The sequence below is a fragment of the Lissotriton vulgaris genome, chromosome 12 (genome assembly GCF_964263255.1).
Source record: "Lissotriton vulgaris chromosome 12, aLisVul1.2, whole genome shotgun sequence".
Lineage (NCBI taxonomy): Eukaryota > Metazoa > Chordata > Amphibia > Caudata > Salamandridae > Lissotriton > Lissotriton vulgaris.
Window position 1 is genome coordinate 788871104 of NC_141700.1, and position 25063 is coordinate 788896166.

General features: G+C 47.3%; 1 protein-coding gene across 1 annotated transcript in view; it reads left to right on the plus strand.

Annotated features, from left to right (window-relative positions):
- TFR2 (transferrin receptor 2) overlaps positions 1 to 25063 on the plus strand; it is a 153390-nt gene that overhangs the window by 70435 nt on the left and 57892 nt on the right. The window contains exons 4-6 of the mRNA XM_086946189.1: positions 2227 to 2419; positions 16023 to 16163; positions 16873 to 16984. Of these exons, the coding sequence (XP_086802315.1) occupies positions 2227 to 2419; positions 16023 to 16163; positions 16873 to 16984 (446 nt within the window). The remainder of the gene's footprint in view (positions 1 to 2226; positions 2420 to 16022; positions 16164 to 16872; positions 16985 to 25063) is intronic.

Genomic DNA, 25063 nt, shown 5'->3' on the forward strand with positions numbered 1-25063 from the left:
GAGAGGAGTGTGTCCTGGTTGTGTCTCGATTCTGTTTTGGTGATGTTTCATTCCTAATAGGGAGCTGGACATTCCCTGCCACATCTCAGGCCCTTTGGTGGGTGCAACAATCATGATCATAACCTTGTCATGTTCTGAAGACGAGGAAAATTGACTCCATCTTAGAAGATGGAAGAAAGACCCCAGGACACTCTGGAGAGAGGGGTCAAAGTCGAGGTGTGAGCTTAGTGCCAATATCAGCAAAACTCCCCATCCCACGTACAGCATTATTATTAGGAAATAATCCACACAACACCTTGTTTGTGGAGTAAATTGCAGCAGGTTTATTTGCATATCAAATATGCCAAAATGGTGGGTTATCTTACGGGCGATCCAAGGGCAGGCAGCCCCTCTGCTGCCTGCCCACCTGATGAGCCGAATTACACCATGGCCGTCGCCATTTGGTGCTTACCAATTTTTGAGGAGGGGATAACCCCTCCCACCGGTGGATCGCCAGTTCACCCCCTTACTCACACCCCGAAGGGCGGAGCGTTCCAGGCAACCCCCGGTTGCTCAAGCTTACAACCGCCCGTAGGACTAAAGGGGCGCCGTCGCTCCTCCAGGGTCCAGTGTGAGGACTTGCTGGGGAATTTGGCCTTTGCACCCGTTGTGCTCCTGAAGAGGGTACCCCGAGTACCTTTCCGCCTCTGTATCACCCTGTAACTCCGCCTGCAACACAAAATTACAAGTTAGAACACCTTTCCTACCCCACCCTTGCACTAAGCGGTAGGGAGGGAAACAACATCAAGGGCAGCGACAAAGAGGCCGCCAGGTGGGCGGGAAGAGGCACTTATACCTCACCCCCTACTGGAAGTGACACTGCACGCTGACCCCTAGGGGGTCCCACAACGCTGGACTGTCTTGTGTGCCCTCATTTGGCTCTAAGGTGGCCCCCCTCTTATGAGGGTCCCCTTCTTGGACCACGGGCAGCCAACAGAGCCCATCTGCCCACAGCACAGACCTCCGGAGGTGAGCACGCTCCACAGAGAGTAACCTTACACGTAGGCGTCGGCTGTGTAACAACATATCCATACAAAAAATACTTTAGGATTCTGACATGACATGCACACTTACAATAGGAAAACTAAAATCGAAATGTGAAATATTGGTCCAGGAGACCCCGAAATGATGATGGAAAACCAAAAACACCCGCTTTATTTATTCATTCAAGCAGAAGTCTGTCACACTAGCAACCACCCGAAAAATAGTCCTGTATCAGAAAGCACCCCTCAAAGTCCCCAGCCTGCCACATATGGGTTATTTCTTTCATTATTTGTGCAGATGTTGTGTAAAGTGATGTGTGTTGTCGTGCAGATACTTCATAGCGCTAAGCTATGATCAGGTCAGTACAGGAGCTGTAGAGGGCATGTCGAAGTGCTGTCAACGAAGGGGTCCCAGTCTTGTATTCTACGTCATTACCTGTTACAAATTGAGTTCAATTATAAGAAAAATACTTTGGGCCTGATTCACAAAAGTAATTTAAGACAAAATCCGAACATTACAGCTTTTGGTATTCGCAAAAGGCATTTAGGAATAGTAAAGTTAGGATTTTCTTTTAAGTTTGTCTTACGTTTTGGTCTTAAGACAAAATCCTAACTTAAGTTAACCTTAAGTTTAATTTAAGTTAAGATTTTGTCTTAAGACCAAAACTTAAGTCAAAATCCTAACTTTACTACTACTAAATGCCTTTTGTGAATACCGAAAGTCGTAAAGTTAGGATTTTGTCTCAGATTACTTTTGTGAATTGGGCCCTGCATCTTTCAGATTTGATCTGTTCCTTGTTGTACATGTAAATCAGTTCATCCCTCAAGCCTGGGTTCAGGGCTTTTCCCAACCTTGGCCCCCTGGGACCTGCCTCATGTTTCAGCCATTTGAAGAATCTTTGGGGAATCAGGTGTACACTTCTTAAGCAATAGCACGCATGTGAACCATCGCAGGGTACAATGGGCCCTTACCTCTAACAATGTCTAATGCACCCCCCGGAGTATATTAACATCTTCAACTGAGCATTAAGAATCTGCAATCTGCAGGAAAGTCTTTATATGCAGGAAATGTGAGCCCGCCACTTTCATTTTACCTTGGCCTCCATTTTAAGATTTGTTTACAAGTCAACGACCTCTCATGTTGGCCGCCATTTTGAAGAGGTTGCTTTCTTACATTGACATTAGCCTCTTTCACTCTCTTCAGCTTTCGTCTTCGGATACCTGGCCTTCCGAGGATCCTGCCGAAGTTGTGGGGACCCTCAGAGCGATGATGGCGTGTCGGGAACTTACGATGGGTACGACTCGGAGCCGGGCGGCCAGACCCTCTACTGGGGAGACCTGAAGGAAATGTTTCAGAAGTTCCTGAACGACGGCCAGGAGTTTGAGAAGAACATCAGGTGCGTTTTGTGATGGCCTCCTCTATTCAGACGCGCAACCCCCATAGTGCTCAAAAGGTTTCAGCCCCCCCCCCTCCCCCCACCACTCCCCACCCATCGTGTGTGTCAGCCCGGGCTGAGCCAGCTTACACAGTCACACACAGGCAGTTCTTGAGCAGCTGTGGGCTGGCTGGTCTGGGGCCTTATCACAGCCGCACCCGAGTATTTCGCAGGTCTTCAAAAGAACATTTACTTGTTAACGAGGCTTTGTTGTTTTTTTCACCGGTTCCTAGAGCCCCTGCAACTCCACTCTACCTATTCCTTAAAGCTGCACATTCCTTTTGCTGCCAGAGTGTGAGAATGCATTCCCTGAAAAGTAACCTTGGACTGTGTTCTTTTGCAGTTTCATACAGCTCGAACTCCACCCGAAGGTATTGAGGCACTTTTGTATGAACACCAGTTACAATATACAAGGGGACTTTGCTGAAAGTATTAGCCCCCTCCCCGAAATTTTACAACACATTGCTGGAAGTGCCCCCCCTCCCCGAAATCTGGCTCCAGTTGCACCCCGGCTTCCATTAGTGGTGGCCACACGACTTCTAACTGTCAGAAGAGAATGTTGTCACCAAGACCATTGACAACAAATTCACCAGATCGGTTCCACCTTTTATATTTCAGAGGTCACTGAATTGAGTACTCGCCCCATCACATCTAGTTTGGGGGGACTCCAGATACCGACAGTGGCACATACATTCTTTGGCCTCTTGGCCCAGGATTTGTGCCCATGGGTGTTGAGTTTTCTAATCCTAGGGCTTCCTGAGCTCAGCGCTGGCAGAGTGATGCAGAGCTCTTCAGCTCTAGAAATGAATGGGGGCCGGGGATTGGCAGAGGGGTGAGGAGCTTGTCATCTCTAGAAATGAATTGGGCTGGGGATTGGCAGAGTGATGCAGAGCCTGTCAGCTCTGTAAATGAATGGGGTCTGGGGATTGGCAGAGGGATGAGGAGCTTGTCAGCTCTAGACATGAATGGGGGCTGGGGATTGCAGAGTGATGCAGAGCCCTTCAGCTCTAGAAATTAATGGGGGCTGGGGATTGGCAGAGTGATACAGAGCTCTTCAGCTCTAGAAATGAATGGGGGCTGGGGATTGGCAGAGTGATGCAGAGCCCTTCAGCTCTAAAAATGAATGGGGGCTGGGGATTGGCAGAGGGATGCAGAGCCTGTCAGCTCTAGAAATGAATGGGTACTTGGGATTGGCAGAGGGATGCAGAGCCTGTCACCTGTAGAAAAGTATGGGGACTTGGGATTGGCAGAGGGATGCAGAACCTGTCACCTATAGAAAATTACAGGGGATTGGGATTGGCAGAGGGATGCAGAGCCTGTCACCTTTAGAAAAGTACGGGGGCTTGCGATTGGCACAGGGATATAGAACCTGTCACCTCTATGGCTGAATGACTTTATGGTACTTGCACAGGATTACAAATTCTATTACCTTTGGGTATACATTGGTGCATGAAACTGTAGCTGGCAGACAGAGCCTGTCACATATAGGGCCGGAGGGAAACAGGAGTTTTGGCAGAGGGATACACAGCCTGTCACCTCTAGAAATGCATGGGTGTGGGGGATTGGCACAGGGATACAGAGCCTGTCACCTCAACGCCTGGATATACTCTGGATCAACACTGGGATGCTGAGTTTATCGATGGGCACCAGCCGGGTTCAACAGAGTATGAAGCGGCACCGCCACACCACCATTGCGCATCACAGGGCAACGGGTGGCACAACGTGGCAAGAGCCCCGTCTCATAATTCTGTCTACATTATAATGAATGCATCTAAACATATGCAAACAAGTTAACTAGAAAAAAACTTGAACAGGTCCATAAATGCCATTATGAGATAATCAGACAAAAAGGTTCATAAGGCAAAGCTAAAAGCCAACAACCACAGGTCCCAGAATGCTAGGCGAAGAACGCAGGAGTAAATATACGTGTGGCCCACCTCTTGCTTCTGCTTTCTGTCTTCAGCTTTGTGTGTGTGCACACCTAAATGACATTTCTGATCCAGCCCTAAATATTGACTCTCAAAGGAAGCTCATGAGATGTTTTTCCCTGACTGCTAAAGCCCTTTCTGTTCACTTCAAGACAGGGAAGTACCCGACTGTCCTCGCGGGGGCTTCTACGCCTCCTACTCTGAATGATATCCGAGTCTGTGGCTCACTCTCCTCTTTGGATCCTAGGGAGCTGGAAGCCTGCACCTCAGGGTTCCTTCTCCCATAAATAGCCAGATTTGGCTTTGGCTCCCAGAATCTCCTGGAAGTCCCACTTTCGTGTGCAGATAAGTACTTTTAAGTATAAAGAAGACTCGTGTGCTACACTATTTGTGTCTAGACTGGCGCAGCAGCAGTATTCACCACCCGGCAGCCTCCCCCACCCGGCAGCCTCTACCACCCGGCAGCCTCCACCACCCAGCAGCCTCTACCACCCGTCAGCCTCCACCAGCCGGAAGCCTCCACCACTCGGCAGCCTCCATCACCCAGCAGCCTCCACCACCCGGCAGCCTCCACCACCCGGCAGCCTCCACCACCCTGTAGCCTCCACCACCCGGCAGCCTCCACCACCCTGTAGCCTCCACCACCCGGCAGCCTCCACTACACAGCAGGCTCCATCATCCGGCATCTTCCCTGTCTATTACTCAGTCCATCCTCAATCTTACCAAGAAGGAGCAGAGGGGGACCATTGGCCTTGGACAGCATCGATATATTAAATAAGAAAGTAATAAAAGCGATGATGACAGTAGTACTAAAAACGTAATGTTTCATATCGGCTGTTCAGAACCCAAGAGGCGGCCCATCAGTTGCTTTACTGATATGGATTTCTATTGATCTTAAGAAGGAGTTTCTCCCTCTCTCATTAGAAACCTGTGACGTCCAGGCAGCTTGATCTTGGATACAGAAGATTGAGGTCCATATCTATGATATATCTCATCGGATCCCAAAGGATCATAATAAACCAGAACTGCTGACAAGCGTAACCCGCATTTTCAAAAATATTGCTAATTTCAACCTACGATATTGCAACCCAGACCCAGTTGACCAAGAGTTCTATGTCATCACAGAGACCTGATGGGTGATGGATATTTTGCCTTGCTGCTAGTTCCTTCCAAGATTCCTCTAATTGATACAATTTATTTCTTATTGAACAGTTTATCGGTGTGTAAAGTCAATGGCAGTTTCCATCAGACATCTCAGCAAAGTCAAGCTGCTGTATACCCAGGGAAAGCTTGACTGACTAAGTCCAGATGAGTATTGTACACTCTTCGGGCCCGATTCCCAGAACTAACTTGAGACAAAATCCTAAACTTACTACTTTTGGTATTCACAGAAGTTAGGATTTTGTCTTAAGTTTGTCTTAAAACAGACTTAAGTTAAGATTTTGTCTTAAGTCTGTCTTAAGTCTGTCTTAAGACAAACTTAAGACAAAATCCTAACTTCTGTGAATACCAAAAGTAGTACGTTTAGGATTTTGTCTTAAGTTAGTTCTGTGAATCGGGCCCTTCAATTATTAGGATTTAAGAGGTATTTTGAGGGTTGCAAGTGACCGTAACCTTCTTCTTGTTTGGTTTAACTTACCTCAATCAGTGAGCCAGAGCAGTGAGTAGACGATAGGAATGGAGCTACAAAGGCCACTTCTTAATTGCAAGAAGATGATCAGCACACACTTATTTACAAGTACAAATCAATTTACTAGGACCATTATTCTCATAAGGTAAGATAAAAAAAATTCAAGGAAACATGCATTGAGTTTTTTAACAATCCTTTATTCTTTTTATTCTTCACGGTGTAGCCAACGCATTTCATCCCTTTAGGGGACTTCTTCAGGGCTCAGTCATGTGATGCTTTCTTACAATGGTGTAACGTCTCCAGAGTCTAAAGACATAGAGTTCTTGTTCTGCTTAGTTAATAGAAGATTAATGTGTCCAGTACTTCCAGATCAAGCTATTTCTTTTTTTCGATACTTCCGGCCAATGTTAGCCACTGCATCAATGAATTCGGCAAGGCAACCGTCCGCCCCCCATCAAATGGTCTTTGGAAATAATATTAAAGGCCACTTCTTATTTAATATTGCCCAAAATTACCAGTATCATGACCTAGACTAGGATACTACATTTTCTTTTGGTGACATTAGAGTTCATTACTTCTGCTCTAGGCTTCCAGCAGAACCTGCTGTATGCAGACGGTCCACTGCAACATAAACTCATCCAGCAGGCGGCGAGGCATCGTTGTACCGAATCCGCTCCATTAAGATGTAGGAAGAATGTCATCTACTGTGTCACCAGAAGGAAAAGTTGATCTGATGGGTAGCCCTTTCGAAGGATCAAATTGTGTGATATAGAAGGAATTAGAGAGCTAATTCTAAACTGTAAGTCCCCATTAACTGAAGAAGGATCCCTGTTAAGATAGACAGAGATTCTGGAGGCTAGAGGATTGGGGCAATAGGGCAGTAGGTCTAAATGTAAACTATCCCGTTTCTGGTGACATGTTTTAAGGTATCATATCATTCCAAGAGTATGCTTAACTAATTGTTGCAGATATTAACCTCATTCAAAAGTCAAAAGAGCCCTGGCCACTCTGAAGTGGAAGAAAACCTGCAGGCCCAGATAAAGTTTGAGGGGATCTTTATAAAAGTGATATTGACTTTTGGTCACGTTATATACTAACAATGGCCAGCGTGTTTCTTAGGTCACATATTTTCCCGGGTAATTGTTGCGAGCAGAAATAGTTCCCTTATAAGCAAGTACAGTCTCAGTGCCTGAAAATGAACAGCCCGTATCTTTTCTAATTTGCCTTGGAGAATGTTTTGGGAGATTGGTTCTACAGAGTCTCTAGAAATTGGCCAATGATCGCATGATCCTTCCTCATTCACTGGCTATTTTAAAAGTGATATATTGTGATGTACATGAATGTAAGACTTCAGCAGGTTCACCTTTTACTCTATGCCGATGATATGGTCTTATGCACTCATGCAGACATTGGCTAGGCGCACCTTGAAAAAATCTGCACTAACTCAAGACTCATTCCTAACATTCACGAGTCCTACGTTTTGGCTGTCAGGCGGAAACAAAGTCAGAGAAAAAGGTTTACCCTGAATGGAAAAGTCTTGGCACAGTTTAGGGACTTTGATTATTTTTGTCTCTGATTCGCCCTGTTCGGTGCATGGTCCAAACAGATGAAATAGAATTATAAATACTCTAATTGCAACCCTTGTTGGTTTGCTGTCTCGCAACCATGAGGTTTGTAACTGTGTCATCTCCATTGCCTTAAATGTCTAAAATGCTAGGTGCCTTAATCATATCTTCTAGGTGGCAGAACTGTGGATGTCTATCCGCTATTAAAAACACATATTTAAAATCTTTAGTGTCTCTTCCACAAATCTCTCCCATCTCGATGCTGCATGGGGCTTAGGCATTTTGAGTGTTCAGACCCCTTGCCTGGATCCAACACTGGACCAATCTTTGTGGAGTAGTGTACAGAGAGGGGAGAGAGGGAGGGGGTATGGATTGCTTCCATGGTTTAATCATATACAAAACATCATATAGCCTTTATCTCCTCAAGATTTGGCTTCCCCGATACTTTACATGTTAGACATAGGTATGTCATTAAGGCATGATCTAGGCAGTTGGTTAAGTATTTAAGCTTGGAATACCTTGCATTGACGTGTTGAGGCTGCACCTGTCTCGCTAATAAAAAGGTAAGGAGACTATATATCCCCTTCGTACTCTTGGACTTTATGCCAAAGACTAGGAGGATTTCCAAATGGTGAGGTGACTAGGAATTGAGCAACGCTAGAGCCGAGCCTGGAGTTTGCGTACGTAAGGACAATGTGATTGAATCTAGTTTCCATCATTTATTATTTTATCTGTCTTAATGCTAGGAAGAAATGGCTCCTGCCTCTCTTTAGGATCTGCAATGTAAGAAGGGCAATTGATTCCTATTCGTTTTGCTATTGCCCTGAAATATCCATTTACTCATTTGTCCTACCTCAGTCTCTAAAGTCTGCCTGGGTGACAGTTAAACTCTGCCTTGGAGACAGGCGGAAGCTATTAAAGTTGTAGCTCTGTTTGTTTGCTAAATGCATAAATCCCTGTTCGAGGCATGTGGGCTGCTGAATTCATATCTGTGCATAGTCCGCCACCTAGTGTTGGGTCCGGATGATTGCACATTGTTGTCCTGGAAGAGTCTTCGAAGTATCACGAGATAGGTGGCTCCTCCCCTGGACTACAGTGCGCATGGGCATCGCCTCCATCCCCAGATTGTTTTTTTCCGCCATAGGGTTCGGATGTGTTTTCGGTTCCCTCCATCGGAACCGATAGTTGTTCGATTTCTACTTGAGACCAAAAGGTCTTTAGGCTGGGCGTCGGTATAGTTGCGTTCGGGTTTTCTTACTGACTCTCAGCTCCGATCTCCTACTGCCCTTCCACGTGCTTCGACGCGGACGGGCCTACACTACAACTTTTGCTATGGAGCGGACTCCATTCAAGAAGTGTCCGCTGTGTCACTCAAAATATTCGCACCTCGACGTGCACCCCGTGTGCAACACATGCTTGTCACCGGATCACCGTGAAGACACCTGCATGGCGTGTTCAAAGTTTAGGAGTAAGAAAACTTTGAAGATTCGCCGGGCTAATCGACCCCAAGCACAGTTGTCGGCTTCGGCGCCCCCTCCTGATGATATCTTTCAGGAATCGGTCGAGGAAGAGGACGACGTACAAGGGTCGGACTCTGGCTCCGCGTCCGAGGAAGAGACCTGCGACGCGGATGAGGAGGCCTACGACGAAGTCTCCGGTGAGGTAGGGGACGACGAACTGATTTGTGCCACGATGGGAGATAGCTCTGAGGAAGAGCATCCCCAACCAGACTCCGGGGTTACCCCCAGTCATACGGCCCAGGTCGAGGGATCGCCTTCGGGCCTTACCCAAGATCTAACTATGAGTCCTACGTCCCCGCCTCCGGGCCCGGTCACGGACATTTCTAACAAGAAACCGAAAGTGAAGCCGACTGGTCTCGCACCCTCGGATGCGAAACCGAAACCAAAAGTGGCGTTGGTGAAGAAGGTTCTGGAGGCGTCAACTTCCACGAAACCCAAAATGGCCGACTTGAAGAGCCACGCCAAAATGGCCGACCACAAGAGCCGCGCCAAAATGGCTGACCCGAAGCCCTCTGGGTCGGCGCCGAAGGTGAAGGCACCCGACGCGGCTGCGTCGGCATCGAAAGGGGTCGCGGACCCGAAAACGACTTCGAAGAAGCGTCACGCCGACGGTGCGCCAGGCCATGGGGCGTCGGCGCCGAAGAAGAGGCCTACCGGCGACCGGGCTCTCGGAGACGAAGAGTCGCTCGCGACGGTTCAGCCCTCGGCATCCCTTACAAAGAAGGTGGGAGAATCCTTAAAGCGGATCCAACAGTCCACTGTTGTTCCCAGCCAGGACACTGTAGTGCCTAGGCCCACGCCGAAGCCTGCCAGGGAACAAACGCCCATTCGTTTTACCCTTCCTCCCAAGTCGGCGCCGAAGGCCTTCGCGCCTAAGCAGAGCGGACACTCTCAGGAAGTATTGACGCCGAAGGCTGCCTTGGTGGTGTCGAAGCTTCGGCTACAGCCGCTCGCGGTGGAGGAACGTCGTGCGGTGACCATCGACGCCAACACCGGAAAATTGTCGCTCCTCAAACGAAAGATTACGTCGGAGCCGGCGTTGGAACCTTTTAGGATTCCACTTAAAAACAAAAGGTACTCTGCGGACTCTTCGGCTCTGATGGAACCTCTGTCTCCACAAGCCCTGGAACACTCGCCGGCCCATTCCCCCGTGCCTGATGTGGACGAGGAAGAGGACGAGTACAACTATCGTGCGTACTCGGATCCGGAAGAGGAGCATGTGCCCTGGACTGCAGGAGGCGACACAGACGACCCGCAGTCGGGCCAGGACACTCAACTTTTCGCCGCGAAAACGTCCCCGACAGAGGACTCGGCGGCGTTTAATGCATTAATAGAGAGAGCTGCAGCGAACCATGACGTCGAACTGCACTCAGACCCCGTGGATGCGGACTTCTTAGTCGACACCTTCTCGGTAGCCGAAAAACAAGTCAAGACACTACCGATGCTTAAAGGGGTGCTGAAGCATGCACAGGAGGTATTCAAAGAGCCCACCCGGGCGCGGGTGGTCAATCCTCGCATCGACAGGAAATATAAAGCGGCGCCCACGGATCCCACGTATATTAAGGGACACTTGCCATTGGACTCCCTGGTGGTGTCCAACGCTCGAAAGAGGGCGAATTCGCAGACTACTGGTGATGCTCCTCCCCCAGACAAAGAGTCCAAGATCTTTGAGGCATCAGGCAAACGCATTGCTGCACAGGCAGCGAACATCTGGAGGATCTCTAACACTCAAGCCCTGCTTGCACGATATGATAGGGCCCATTATGACACATTAGAGGCCATCCTGCAACACTTGCCTGACCAATACAAGGAGGCGGGGGAGATGCTCATTCAGGAGGGTAAACTCATTACAAATGCATCCATCAAATGTGCCCTAGATGTGGCAGACACAGCCTCCAGGGCAATCAATACAAGCGTGTTACTTAGACGCCATGCCTGGCTTCGAATTTCTGGGTTCAAACCCGACATACAAACCACTATACTGGGTCAAACAGTGAATCCTGACCATCTGTTCGGCCCTGAGGTGGATGCCTCCCTAGAAAAAATGAAAAAAGATACCGAAACTGCCAAGTCTATGGGGGCTTTTCAAAGTCAGCAGTTTCGGGGTGGTTCCTTTCGCCGCTCCAATTCAAGAGGCACCTCGAGAGGCCAGGCATCCCAGTCCACGCAATACTACAAGGGTAACACCCAATCCTCGTATAACAACAACAAGGGCAGGGGTGGCTACAGAGGCAATAATATCAAAGGCAGGGGACGTGGAAACAATGCCTCCAGGTCCACCACCTCCAACAAGCAGTGACGTCTTGTCACTTCCCCCCGATCACACGACACCTGTCGGGGGGAGACTCCAGCAGTTCCTGCCGGCGTGGAGGTCCATCACCACGGACAGGTGGGTGAGGTCTCTTATCCAGTACGGGTACTGTCTAGAACTTACGTCCATTCCACCGGACATACCGCCAAGAAGCCGTGCTATGTCCGACGAGCACTTGACCTTGTTGCAGCAAGAAGTACTGGTCATGCTGCAAAAAGGGGCGATAGAGCTCGTTCCATTGCAAGAACGGGGAACAGGGGTTTACTCCCTGTATTTTCTGATCCCCAAAAAGGACGGATCACTCAGGCCGATCCTGGACCTCAGGCCCCTGAACTGGTACATCAACTCGGAGCACTTCCATATGCTCACATTGCAGCAGGTGCTTCCCCTGCTTCAACGGGGGGACTTCCTAGCAACGCTGGATCTGAAGGATGCCTATTTCCATATTCCCCTGCATCCTTCCCACAGAAAGTATCTCAGATTCACGATCTTAGACCAGCATTACCAGTTCAGAGTCCTGCCGTTCGGGGTCACCACGGCACCGAGAGTTTTTACCAAATGCCTAGCGACTGTGGCGGCGCATCTCCGTCGCCAGCACGTCCATGTCTTTCCATACCTAGACGACTGGCTTATTCAGGCAAAGACGGAACAGCAGTGCGTAGACCACGTGTCACGCACCATTCACCTCCTGCACGATCTGGGATTCTCTCTGAACTACCCAAAGTCCCATCTCCAGCCCGCCCACGTGCGACAGTATCTGGGCGCGACAATCGACACTCTGGCAGCCACTGCGCAGCCGAGTTCAGTGAGAATCGCCAGTATCCAGGCGCTGATCCAACGATTCAGACCCCAAAACTCGCTTCCAGCGAGGGTGTTCATGCAGTTGATAGGCATGATGGCCTCCTGCATCTCCATTGTCCCGCACGCGAGACTACATATGCGTCCGCTTCAGGAGTGCCTGGCACGTCAGTGGACTCAGGCTCATGGGCAACTGACAGACCTAGTGTTGGTGAGCGGTCGGGCGTACAACTCTCTGCATTGGTGGAATCCACAAAACCTTTGCAAGGGCCGACCATTCCAAGAGCCTGTCCCACAGATCATCCTGACAACGGACGCCTCTCTCCAGGGATGGGGAGCGCATGTACTCCATTACACGGTGCAGGGACTATGGACACTTCAGCAAAGGAAGATGCACATCAATGTGTTGGAACTGATGGCAATCTTCATGGCCTTAAAGGCGTTCAAAGTACATCTGTGCAACAAGGTCGTGTTGATCCGGACGGACAACATGACGGCCATGTACTACATCCAGAAGCAGGGAGGAACACACTCTCCACAGCTGTCTCATCTGGCTCAGAGCATGTGGAAGTGGGCCATTCAGAGGACATCTTCCTCATGGCAGAACATCTCCCAGGCAAGGACAACCAAATGGCGGATCTGCTCAGCAGACACAGCCATCAGATGCACGAGTGGGAGTTACATACATCAGTACTCCAACCGTACTTCCAAAGGTGGGGTCATCCAGAGATCGACCTGTTCGCCACAAAGGAGAACGCAAAATGCCAAAGCTTCGCCGCCAGATTCCCACACCCCCAATCACAGGGCAATGCGATGTGGATGAACTGGTCAGGCAGATTTGCGTACGCTTTTCCCCCAGCACCTCTGATACCGCTGGTGGCACGCAAGCTCAGGCAACACTCAATGACTCTCATCCTGGTTGCTCCAACGTGGGCACGCCAGCCATGGTACACCACGTTTCTGGAACTCTCCGTGGTACCGCATCAAAGGCTTCATCTCACCCCCAGCCTTCTGACGCAGAGCCATGGCGACATTCAGCACCCAGATCCGCAACAGCTCAACCTGGCGATCTGGCTCCTGAAGTCCTAGAGTTTGGCTACCTCAATCTTCCTCCCGATTGCATGGACATCATTCGGGAGGCAAGAAAGCCCACTACTAGAGCTTGTTATGCGGCTAAATGGAAGAGGTTTGTCGTCTACTGCGTGGAGCACAGCATTGACCCGCTAGACGCGTCCATTCAAAACATCATATGTTACCTCTTTCACCTGTATCGGTGTAATCTAGCTTACTCTTCCATCCGCATTCACCTGTCGGCTATGGCAGCATACCTCCAAAATAGGCAACACCTGTCACTCTTTAAGGTCCCTGCTATCAAGGCTTTTCTGGAAGGACTCAAAAGAGTCATTCCACCAAGGACTCCACCAGCTCCAGAATGGAACCTCAATGTGGTTCTTACAAGGCTGATGGGTCCTCCCTTTGAGCCACTACACTCTTGCGAGCTGCAGTTTTTGACCTGGAAGGTTGCGTTCTTGGTAGCAATCACATCGCTACGGAGGGTTAGCGAACTGCAGGCGCTCACCATCCAAGAACCTTTCTTCCAGGTACATGCCAACAGGGTGGTGCTCCGCACTAACCCTAAGTTCTTACCCAAAGTGGTCTCGCAGTTTCACATAAACCAAACTATTGAATTGCCGGTGTTCTTCCAAAACCCAGAGACGCTGGCGGAGCGGATGCTCCACACCCTTGATGTGAAGGGGGCCTTGATGTATTATGTGGACAGGACAAAAGATTTCCGCAAAACCAAACAACTTTTTGTTGCTTTTGCCACACAACACAAGGGAAATGCAATCTCCAAAGCAGGAATTGCTAGATGGATAGTAAAGTGCATTCAGATCTGCTACGCTAAAGCTAAGCGCACTCTCACTATCCCACCGAGGGCCCACTCCACTAGGAAGTTGGGGGCCTCTATGGCGTTCTTAGGTAACATTCCCTTAGAAGACATCTGTAGAGCAGCCACATGGTCTACCACTCATACTTTCACTAAACACTACTGTGTAGACGTGCATTCAAAACAACAGGCAGCTGTTGGTCAGGCTGTTCTAAAAACGCTTTTTCAGACTGCTGCAGCTGGCACGGGCGGCCGCCGCTAATGGAGGGACTGCTATGTATTCTATGCACAGATATGAATTCAGCAGCCCACATGCCTCGAACTGCAAATGCTACTTACCAGTATGCATCTGTTCTTGGCATGTAGGGCTGCTGACATTCATATCGCCCACCCTCCTCCCCGGCGCCTGTAGCAGCTGCAGTATGTATTCATATACACACATATGCTCATAGCATGGTCATCACTCACTTCTTCACTCCATCTCTGCCTATGGCTAAAAACAATCTGGGGATGGAGGCGATGCCCATGCGCACTGTAGTCCAGGGGAGGAGCCACCTATCTCGTGATACTTCGAAGACTCTTCCAGGACAACAATGTGCAATCATCCGGACCCAACACTAGGTGGCGGACTATGCACAGATATGAATGTCAGCAGCCCTACATGCCAAGAACAGATGCATACTGGTAAGTAGCATTTGCATTTCGTTGCTTTCAGGGATTTACGTATTTATTTCCTGTTACTTATCTAACTCATTTTAATTCTCTTTTGGTGCTATGTTTTTATTTTGTTTGAATAAATCAATGACTGAAACTAAAGTAATATTAATAACAACAACGATGCAGATAACAATAGTAGCAATAATAATATTGATAGTAATGATCAAAAGCTGATAATGCTAATAATCAAAATTATGCTGATAGCAATGCTCCTAAAGTAATTATAACATTAAACAATGCTACTAATAATGATAATATTCGGAATAATGCTAATAATAATATTACTACTAATAAAAGGACTAATAATAATAGTTGTCATAATAATACTAGTCATGATCATATGGATAATAATAATAGGGATGATAATAAGGACAATGATAATAATAGAGCTAATAATATTTGGAAAAAGGCTAATATTAACAGTGATAATAATTATAATAGGAATAGTCTTAATGGGGATAACAATAATAATAGCAATAATGATAATGATAGTAGTAATAATAATAGACATATTAATATTAGGAATAATGCTAATATTACTAGGGATAATCATTTTAATAGGAATAGTCTTAAAGGGATAATAATAAAAACATTAATATTAATAATGATAGAGGTAATAATAATGGAAATATTAATATTAGGAATAATGATAATATTCTTATTTTTTAGAGTTTTATATAGCGCAAACTAGACCCGAAGATATCGGGTGTGAGAGTGCTTTACATAGCTCTAGTTTTGTTACATGAGGACAATATTAATAGGGATAATAATTATAATAATATGAATAGTTGTAATAGAGATAATAATAAAAACAATAATAATAATGATAGGGATAATAATACTAGAAATATTAATATTCGGAATAATGCTAATATTAGTACATACTGATAAGGATGCTGGTAGTAATCCTAAGAATAATAATACCAGCAACAGACGTAATAATAATGGTAATGAAAATGATGATAATAACGGCTTCAACTATTCACAAGAAACAGCACAAGCAGAGAAGTCTCTTGCACTTTAATACTTACTGTTCCTATTACCTAACTCAATGGTACCCGTGTTATCAACCCTGAAGGATGAGAGGCAGAGTGGCATCCGCTGCATTCAAACCTAACACTTTGCCTTCACACACAGGTATGAGCTGAGCTCGCCCATGAATAGCCTTTCATTCCTTTCTGTCTCCCCCTTCAATGTGTCCCTGTAGGTGGGTGAGCAGGAAGAGCCACCCGTCCGGCTCGGACGAGATCAAGGAGCTGGCCCTCGATATCCTGGAGGACTTCAAGCAGTACAAACTGGACCACATCTGGGCCGACACCCACTACGTGGGGCTCCAGTTCCCTGATCGGTAAGAAAGTCATATTATTAGGGTTTCTTTGCTGGGGATTGGCTGAAAGAGTGCATGTTCATGCTGGTCATTGACAAATTTGCTTATACTCACTATAAATTGGCCCATTGGACTTTCACTTCCAGGAAAGGACATATGTGCTCCTCTCTATGGTTCTGATTTGCACACGTCACCCAACAGGTGATGTTCGGCCCTCGGTTTCATGTCCACGCATTGGCATGGTGCCGTGAAGCCGTGTGTCAACCTGCTGAAGAGATAACATTGTCCTGGGAGTGATGCTCCCGATTCGTATACCTTGATGGCTCCAGGATGGACTTCTAAGCTTTGCAGAGGTCCACAACCTTCTCCCCCTTTTACTAAACAAGAACCACTGCCACTCCCCAGGTTGTGAAAGGGCGTTCGATAAAACCTGCTATAAAAACCATACATTGCCTTAGACCTGCAGTCCAGTAATGAGGACTCGCCACAGAATCGGGGTTGAGCAAAGTCAGGGATGTACATTTTCAGCAGCAATAGGCTGCATTAGGATTAAAATGTCCATACCTAAAGTTTCTCTTTGTTTCTTGATTTGGGGGCCATGCTTCCTATTAGTTTTTGCAAGGGGTAGGGGAGTTGACTGCTCTGTTAGTTTTCGGGTGCATACATCTTCTCTGACCACCATCTCTTGTAATTCACTCATTGCCGCAACCCTGCCCCTTGTTTTCTGCAGAAGGAACCCGAACAGCCTCCAGTTTGTGAATGGCAGCGGGGACATCATGGAGCAAGTGATGCTTGAAGACCCGGAAGTGTACAGCCCTTACAGTGCAGCCGGAACAGTCACGGTAAGGATGGTACAGGAGGGTGGGCCCCTACTCCATCTGTGCCACTAACAACCAATCAGAATGCTGCTGTGTGCCTGCTGGGATACTCTGTGCATCTTATTATATACAATGTACATATAGATCCCTATTCATGTTTGGTTGTCTGCCACTGAGATGAAGTGATTGTAGGAGGTTTGGCTCCGTATGTAGTGTTCACCTATGCTGAGGCACTGAGTCCAGGCAGCCCTTAGGGAATGTGTTTCGGTCCCTGAATATCCGAGCTCTCAAGGGGTAGCTGTGGAGAGCAGCTAAGGCTTACCCAGGAGGGTGTAAAGCAAGTGCATTTACCACAATAGCCAGTCAGCAAGCCTTCACACAGGAAATGACCACACACATGTTTATATAAATACTCTGGTATTTATTATCACAACACTAGAACCAACTTGGTATATCTCTTACCCGGAAATATCACATACACACAAGAAATACTTCAAAAACAGGTAAGTAGTATAGAAAAACACATGGGTCCCTATTGTGGGGTGAACCATATACTAAGAAAGTGGTATCTGAAGTAAATACCTAAACTAGACTGATACCCTAGGATGGAGAAGCCCAGGGGATGCATGGAACCACCCAAGGTGAGTAGCTAGTGACCCCAAGACGCCTGGGTGCAGGGTAGCTACACCGGGTCAAACATCTATAGGATAACGCAGGGTAAGTGGCGTGGGTATTTTCTTGTTTCAGGACGCATCCCAAAGGACCCCAAGGACAACAATTGGATCAGGGAAGGTTGGAGAGCCGCCCCACCCGTGGATACCCAGGGAACCAGGATACATCAGGGAGCCCAGGTGCATAGGTACGAAGTGGTTAACCGCCCGTTGAAGCCAATGGAGGATCTTGGAAGTACGGCAGCTACAGCGACTCATGGACTAGGACGGCGGAACCCAACCGTGGAATCTGAACGAGAAGTACCTGAAAGCAGAGGGGACAGAGTACAAATCACCCTGAGGTGGGCAGGAGGCGCAAGAGGTAAATGCCACCCCTTGTCGGAGGTACTTGCTGTAGCACAATGGTGTTGCTAAAGCAGCTGTGGAGTCCAGCAACGATGCAGGAGTTGTCCATGAGCTGTCCCATGACGGTTGAAGATTGCAGGAAGGTCAGTGGCCGGCAGGGCCACCAACTAGCCTTGCAACCAATACAGTCGGTTTGCAGAAAAAGATGCTTGGTGGGGTAGACCAACAGGGTTTGTGGGACTAACCCAGCAAGGACAATTCAGGATCACCCTCCGCACGCAGGGGAGCCAGAAGGATTAATTGGAGCCCCCTCGAGAGCCCTCCGGCAGCAACCACAGGGAGTCGCAGGGAAGACTCTGCAGCACCCAGGAGATGAAGGGCCACAATTCAGAGGATGCAAGCAGGACGCTGTTCTTGGAGCTGTGTGATTCTTGAGGCTGGGGCTTCTTGGTGCTTGAAGATCTTCTATGAGGTGAGTCAACAGGTCTTGGCAATGGCAGACAGACGCGGTTCACAGGGATTCGGTTCAGGTCTGCTAAAGAGGGATTACAGTCTCCCATGTTGCTGGGAAGCCTGGTCAGGCTTCTTGAGAGCCAACAAACCAGCACCTCTGTTGTATGGCATTTTAGGTTCCAATTTAATTTTCCCGATTCATGCCCTTATATAGGTACAATTCACTTTGCCCTTATATAGGCATAGAAATAAAGGCCTTATTTAGGCATAGCCCAGGCTACTCAAATACAGGCATGGCTACTTCCATCCGTTCACCAAATGTCACAACGATTTCTTGGAAAACCAGACTCTTAAGTAGAAAGGACTACCCCAAGCCTGGTTACAGATTTCTCCAAGAACTCATTTATTATGCATGAACATCTATTCCTAGGGGTTCATCCATGACGTTCATATGCCCGACTTTACGTCAAAGCTAGCATTCCTAAACACCTTCAAGGTATAAATATACCTTCATTTGCTATGGCAAAGCACGGTGTGGTTCGGTGCAGTTCGACTACCTACTTGCACGACGCAGCTCACTACAGCAAGTGCCGAAGGAAGCCGACTCTCCAGCTGGCGCACTGATGAGAAGTTGTCATCCTCCTGCCGAGAATCCAGCTCCAGTGTTTCTGACTTCTCTTGCGGGGTGTTGGGAAATCGAGTCCCGAGACAGAGATACAAAACCTCCTTCATTCTAAGGTATAGAGCAGATTAGAACCTAGAGAAACCTTTGGCATTTCTTGGCAAAAGGAGACCTATGCTGAAGACCATACTTACTACTTCCCTCGTACTAGACCTAGGTTAGGTACATTGGGGTAGGCGTATTTTAGAAGCACCAGTTGAGTATTTTAGCCTATGTTATTTATGTATGTTTTGTTATATGGCTTAGAAACCATACCATGCTATTACAGTACTATTTTATATTACTGGTTACACTGTACGCATTATACTTTGCATACTGTCTAACGATTGTAGCAGTTCACCTCTCTTGCATGAGAAAGAAGACTGTTCAATAAACCCCTTTTATTGAAACGCCCGTCTCTCTATTTTCTCTGCAACTCCGTAGAAACAAAGCATGCACGATTGACTGAGTAAAATAGTTATCTATTGTTTCCACGACTTTGAAGATATTATTCCAGTCCTAGGAAAACAAAGTTCTCATGTTTATGCGGTTGTCAGAAACGAATCCCTTCTTGTGTATTCAAGAAGGTTTCTCGTGACCTCTGAGCTATCTGGCACTCACTATTAAGTCTAGTATATTCGATTGAGACCTACTGACCTAAGTCCTACGTCTATCTATAGGATATATTATTCCAATGCGCAGAGCCTATTGGGAATATACAAACTACACTACACCTTTGTTGCAGAGCCGGGAGATGTCTGTAGAACAATAGGACTTATAGATTTTCTTTTAATATTGCTAAAATCTAAGGCTGCAAAGTGCTCATGAGTTAAAGGTAAGGACCGGCCCAGTGTGTTACGCATGGCATGAGGCACTTCTCCTGTGACGCTCTGAACTTGAAAAGGATTTCATCATTATCTTGGGTAGCAGTGACGATAGGGGGATGTTAAATGTATATATAAACAATGTGAAACAGAAAAAAGGTGGCATCAGGGGATATAAAACCAACTCTATGGTTTGAAATAAAGATAACAATATGAACAGCTGGCAGGAAGCGTTGGAAGATGGGTCTATTGTCCCTCTGGGGTCGCCCCAGTCTTTGGTCTAGTTTAGTCCTTTCAATGTAGGTGAAATGCTAACACTAAACATCCCAAGTTCCTGTCGCAGGTGGGCCTGCCAAAGCCAGGTTCCAAAGTACGTGCAGAACAACTGCGAGTGGAGTGTTTAAACAAGTCAACTATCGACAGAACAATACCCCCTTTCTAAAAAGAAGACAGTGTGCTTGTGGAAAGAGACAAACTCTGGTATAAAATACTCAGAAAGTAAAACCTAAATTCAAAGATAGTATACTAAGCATAAGGCCAGTTGTGGATACCAGTTCTTCTCAACTATTCTTCTCCACTAGCATTATTTGTCATAATTTCTCCATTTAAAAGGGACTGCACCTGCTGAGTCATTCTACTGAATGTTGAAAATATGCTCTGATGCTTTCCCAGCCGGGTTTTACTGACGATTTAGGCTCTCAGCGGTGACATCCTCTCCTTTTGCTTATGCTTTAATTAAAAATTGGATGGAGAAAGGGTTTTTGAATTTATATATTAAGATGTCTGAGCAATGCATGACGTACGTAGTTGTAATAATGTCATAGCGATAGTGTATGTATCCTTTACTATTCTTGATATCTGTATCAGATATTTTAGGTCTTGGCTTAAACAGCGCATATGACGCCCACATAGTGAATGCAACATGTTTCTATGAGACATGTTGCATTCACTATATTAGCTTCAGCCCCCCCCCATAAGCATCCCATTTGCTGTCTCCATCGTCACTCTCAAATTCTTTCTCCCCATTTGTCCAGAGCATGCATGCGTCGTGCCTCTTCCTGTGTTTATCCCTCCCGAGACCAATTACTACTATCCATCCACTGCTCTCATTTTAGCATCTGTTTTAGGATCTACTTTTTTCTTTGTTGAAGAGTACTTTACACGTGCACTCGTTTTCTCACTCGCTCTGAGCTCCGTTGCTGTAAACAGCCCTGTAACTTTAGTTCTGAACTCGTCACATTTGCTGTGCATTCAAAGACTGAGGTCTAATGTCAAATGGATCGATCAATCTGTCTTTAGATATAGCAACAGTCATTGCACTCCGCTCTAGAGGGATACAATCTATCTTAAATGAATAACCATACCTGCCGCCCGCTCAGTTTATTCTGTGATTAGACTTTAGTTTTTCATTATTTTGCCAATGTCCGCTTTCCCGCTTGACTCGACAGGGTTACAATGTGTCTTCCATGAGAAATCATACCTGCAGCCCACTCCTTTCATCTGATGATCAAACTATAGCTCTTCATTACTATGCCCAGATCTGTCTTCGTGCTCTGTTTACAGGGAGACAATGTGTCTTTTATCTTACTCGCAGCCCGCTCCAATTATTTTGTAACAGTTTTTTTTTAAAGTATGCTAATGTCAGTCACTGCGCTAGGAATACTTGTAATTGTACATTGCCTAGACAGCCTCCTACTGGCCACCATCTTAGAATGAGACCCCGGACGGTTGACCAACGTGCATGCTGACGCTGCGGTTGGCGGCAGCATTCCGTATCTCTAACGGGACTTCTCTGCCACGCTTCATTATCTCTGAACACAGCAAGGAGCTAGTTCGCTTGATTCACTCAACTCCAAAAGCAATTGGTAAGATTTTTCGTTCACAACAATGTATTGAGTTATTCCTGGAAGTCTATTCCCAATAAAAAAACGTCTTAAATGCCCAGCCCCCCAACCCCATCCTGGCGGACCCCCTTGGAACCAGCTGCAAAAACCAAGCTGAGTTCCTCGACACTAAAATCCAGAACATCTTAAAAACTCTTCCTCTACCTGACCTGTCATCAGATGGGCCCCCAGTTGATCTTCTTCCCGTCACCCACCATCTGGAACATTCCACTCCCCCTTCCTTGGAAACCCTCCTATCACTTCTGCCAACAGTGAAGAGCGAATCACCTAGAGAACCGGCGCCTATGAACATCTTAGCCAAAGTCGCCTCCACTATTGGTCCCACTATCACCCATATGATTTATACTTCACTTGATTCAGGCATTGTCCCCCCACGCTGTATGGAAGCAATGGTTAAAACCCTTCTAAAGAAGCCCCATCTCGACTTTGCAGATCTGGGCAACTACCACCCTATATCCCTCTTACCAGGAATCTCTAAAATCACTGAGAAACATGTAAACCGCACCCTCTCTGCGTTCCTAGAATCCTCCAACCTGCTTCACCCCTCACAAACTGGCTTCCGCCATAGACAGAGTACAGAAACCGCTCTGCTGGCAGTCGTTGAGGAAAGCAGGAAACTGCTAGATGCTGGAGGTGCAGCAGCCGTCATCTTATTAGATCAGAGCGCAGCCTTCGACACAGTGAATCACCAGGTCTTGATTTACCGCCTTGGCAAGTTGGGAGTATCTGGTACCGCCCTGAGCTGGCTACACTCCTTCATGAAAGGCCGTACGTTTCAGGTCTTTGAAGACGGTATGAGTTCCAGACCTCAACCCCTGTAGCGCGGCGTCTCCCAGGGGTCGTCATTGAGTCCGACACTTTTTAATGTATATATGCCCCCCTGGCATCCATTGTAGCTCCTTTTGGGATCCATATGGTCACCTACGCCGACGACACCCAACTGGTCGTAGCCCTAAATCAATCCGCCACTTACTCCTCGAATACCTGTCTCACGGAAGTGGTAAACTGGATGGGGTCCTCCCACCTGAAATTAAACGGAGGTAAAACTGAGATCATGACCCTGGGTAACTTTGATCACTCTGCCCTTAGAGCCATCTGGCCAGCATGCGTGGGTCCAGTTCCATCCCCTAAGCCCAAAATAAAGAGCCTGGGCATCTGGCTGGATCATAATTTGACGTTCCAAGTGCAAGCCAGCAAAACAGTGGCGACCTGCTTACGCCTAATCAGAACGGCCAGGAAAGTGCTCCCCCTGCTTCCCCCCCAAGCCAAGACAACCATGGTCCAGTCCATACTACTCTCTGGACTGGACTATGGTAATGCGCTCTACCTAGGCTACCCCGCCGCCGTTATCAACAAACTGCCGGTCATCCAGAACTACGCGGCCAGACTGCTGACGGGAACATCAAAACTGTCCTCCCCAAAACCCGCTCTCTGTCTCTTACACTGGCTCCCAGTGAGAGCGCGTATCAGTTTCAAATCCCTCCGCATTGTTCACAAATCACTTCAAGGGCTAGGCCCCCCTCTGATCTCAGCCATGGTCCGACCATACAAAACGAGGAGACAACTGCGATCGGATGACCTCCATCTCATCGCACTCCACGGAATAAAACGTGCTAGAAGTGCCAGCAGATTCTTTTTCCTGAATGCGGGCAGACTCTGGAACGCTCTTCCTCTTCATCTCCCGCCCGAATCCAGCCACCTCTCCTTCGGGAAACAGTTAAAACCTTCCTATTTCCCTAATTCACTCCCGTCGCTCTGTCATCCGGACCAGCAGGTTCAGCCTAGCGCTGGGAGGCCTCCGGGTAGTCATGCGCTCTACAAATGCCCTTTTCATTTCATTTCATTTCATTTCATTTCACTGCTCTGATATATTTACATTAACGTTTGGTGAGTAACTGTCACGTCTCTTTTAGTGATGGGAAAACTCAGGTTTTCCCATTTAACCACAAAGTCAGGGGAACCATTGTTTTCAAGTTTCTCGGTCTTTAACCCTTTTGGACCTTTGTGTGTCTGGTTGATTTGCTCCCCCGCTTGGCTTACACCGTGTCAGATTCAATCTGATGTAATCAGTATATGTGTTTGGCGGCTTCTTTCAGAACCTTGTTTATTCAATACACATTGTATGAGCATTTTTTTTTGTAGTAAGATTGTTTAAACTATATTTTGGTGATTGACGGTCACTTCCCTTTAAGTCACTAGGATAACTACATGAATAAGCGAGCCACAGTTTCCTAGTTTCTCGGTTTTAACCCTTTTTTTTATTTTCAGATCATGCCTAGACAGCGAATGCGCGGTCTCAAAGAGACTTGTGGTTAGTGTCATGCGACACAGCTTACCACAAGGCTGGTGAAAATTATGCAAAATTTAGTGAACGTTTTAGCAAATACTAAGGGGCATATTATCAAGAACGGCGTTAAAATTATCGCCGGTTTAGCAGCAGAAAACTGCCGCTAAAACGGCGATAATGGGCTTGATAATATGCCCTTGAGAATTCCAATAGAAGCCCAGGTTCTGGTGTGAACCTGGGCTTCTATTGGAATTCTCAAGGGCATATTATCAAGCCCATTATCGCCGCTTTAGCGGCAGTTTTCTGCCACTAAACCGGCGATAATGTTTAACGCCGTCCTTGATAATATGCCTTTTTACTTACCTTCTCCCCACCCGCTGTCCACTCCCTCCTGTGTTGTGTTGCTTTCCCCGCACCCTTGCGTTTCCCACCCCTTTTGCCAGATGAAAATGTGCTACGACACGGCCAGTCTTGGCCACATCATAGCACTTTTATCAGAACTTTCAGCCATGCTAACAGCAGCCATGCTGCTATACAATATGGCAAAAAGACATTGACATTGACAACGCCAATAACCCCCGCATTCCCGCGCCCTATTGGCTTGGCCAATGTTTGTTTTTTCTTATTTCTTTGTACCATCCTTTGTCTGTTAAAAAAGTTAGTCGTTTCTGGCTGGTGGGTGGAGGGTGCCAGGTCCTAGCGCGGATGGTAAGAATCGGGCAGTGGGGCACTACTTTGACGTCTGTAGCTGCACTCCTATTCCGTGTAATACAATTTAAAAAGGTACAACAATTAAAAGGGACCATCTCTGCGGCAGGCCACAAGTTTCCATGCTTGCGGGCTCCCCTTAAGAGCCGGCTGGCACACAGAGGCCCGGGGTCCCGCGTGAAGAGAGGGCAGGGTGTGGCGATGTTGGTGAGGGGTGGTGGGGGGGGGGGCTTCAGTGCCCCTCTGGGTT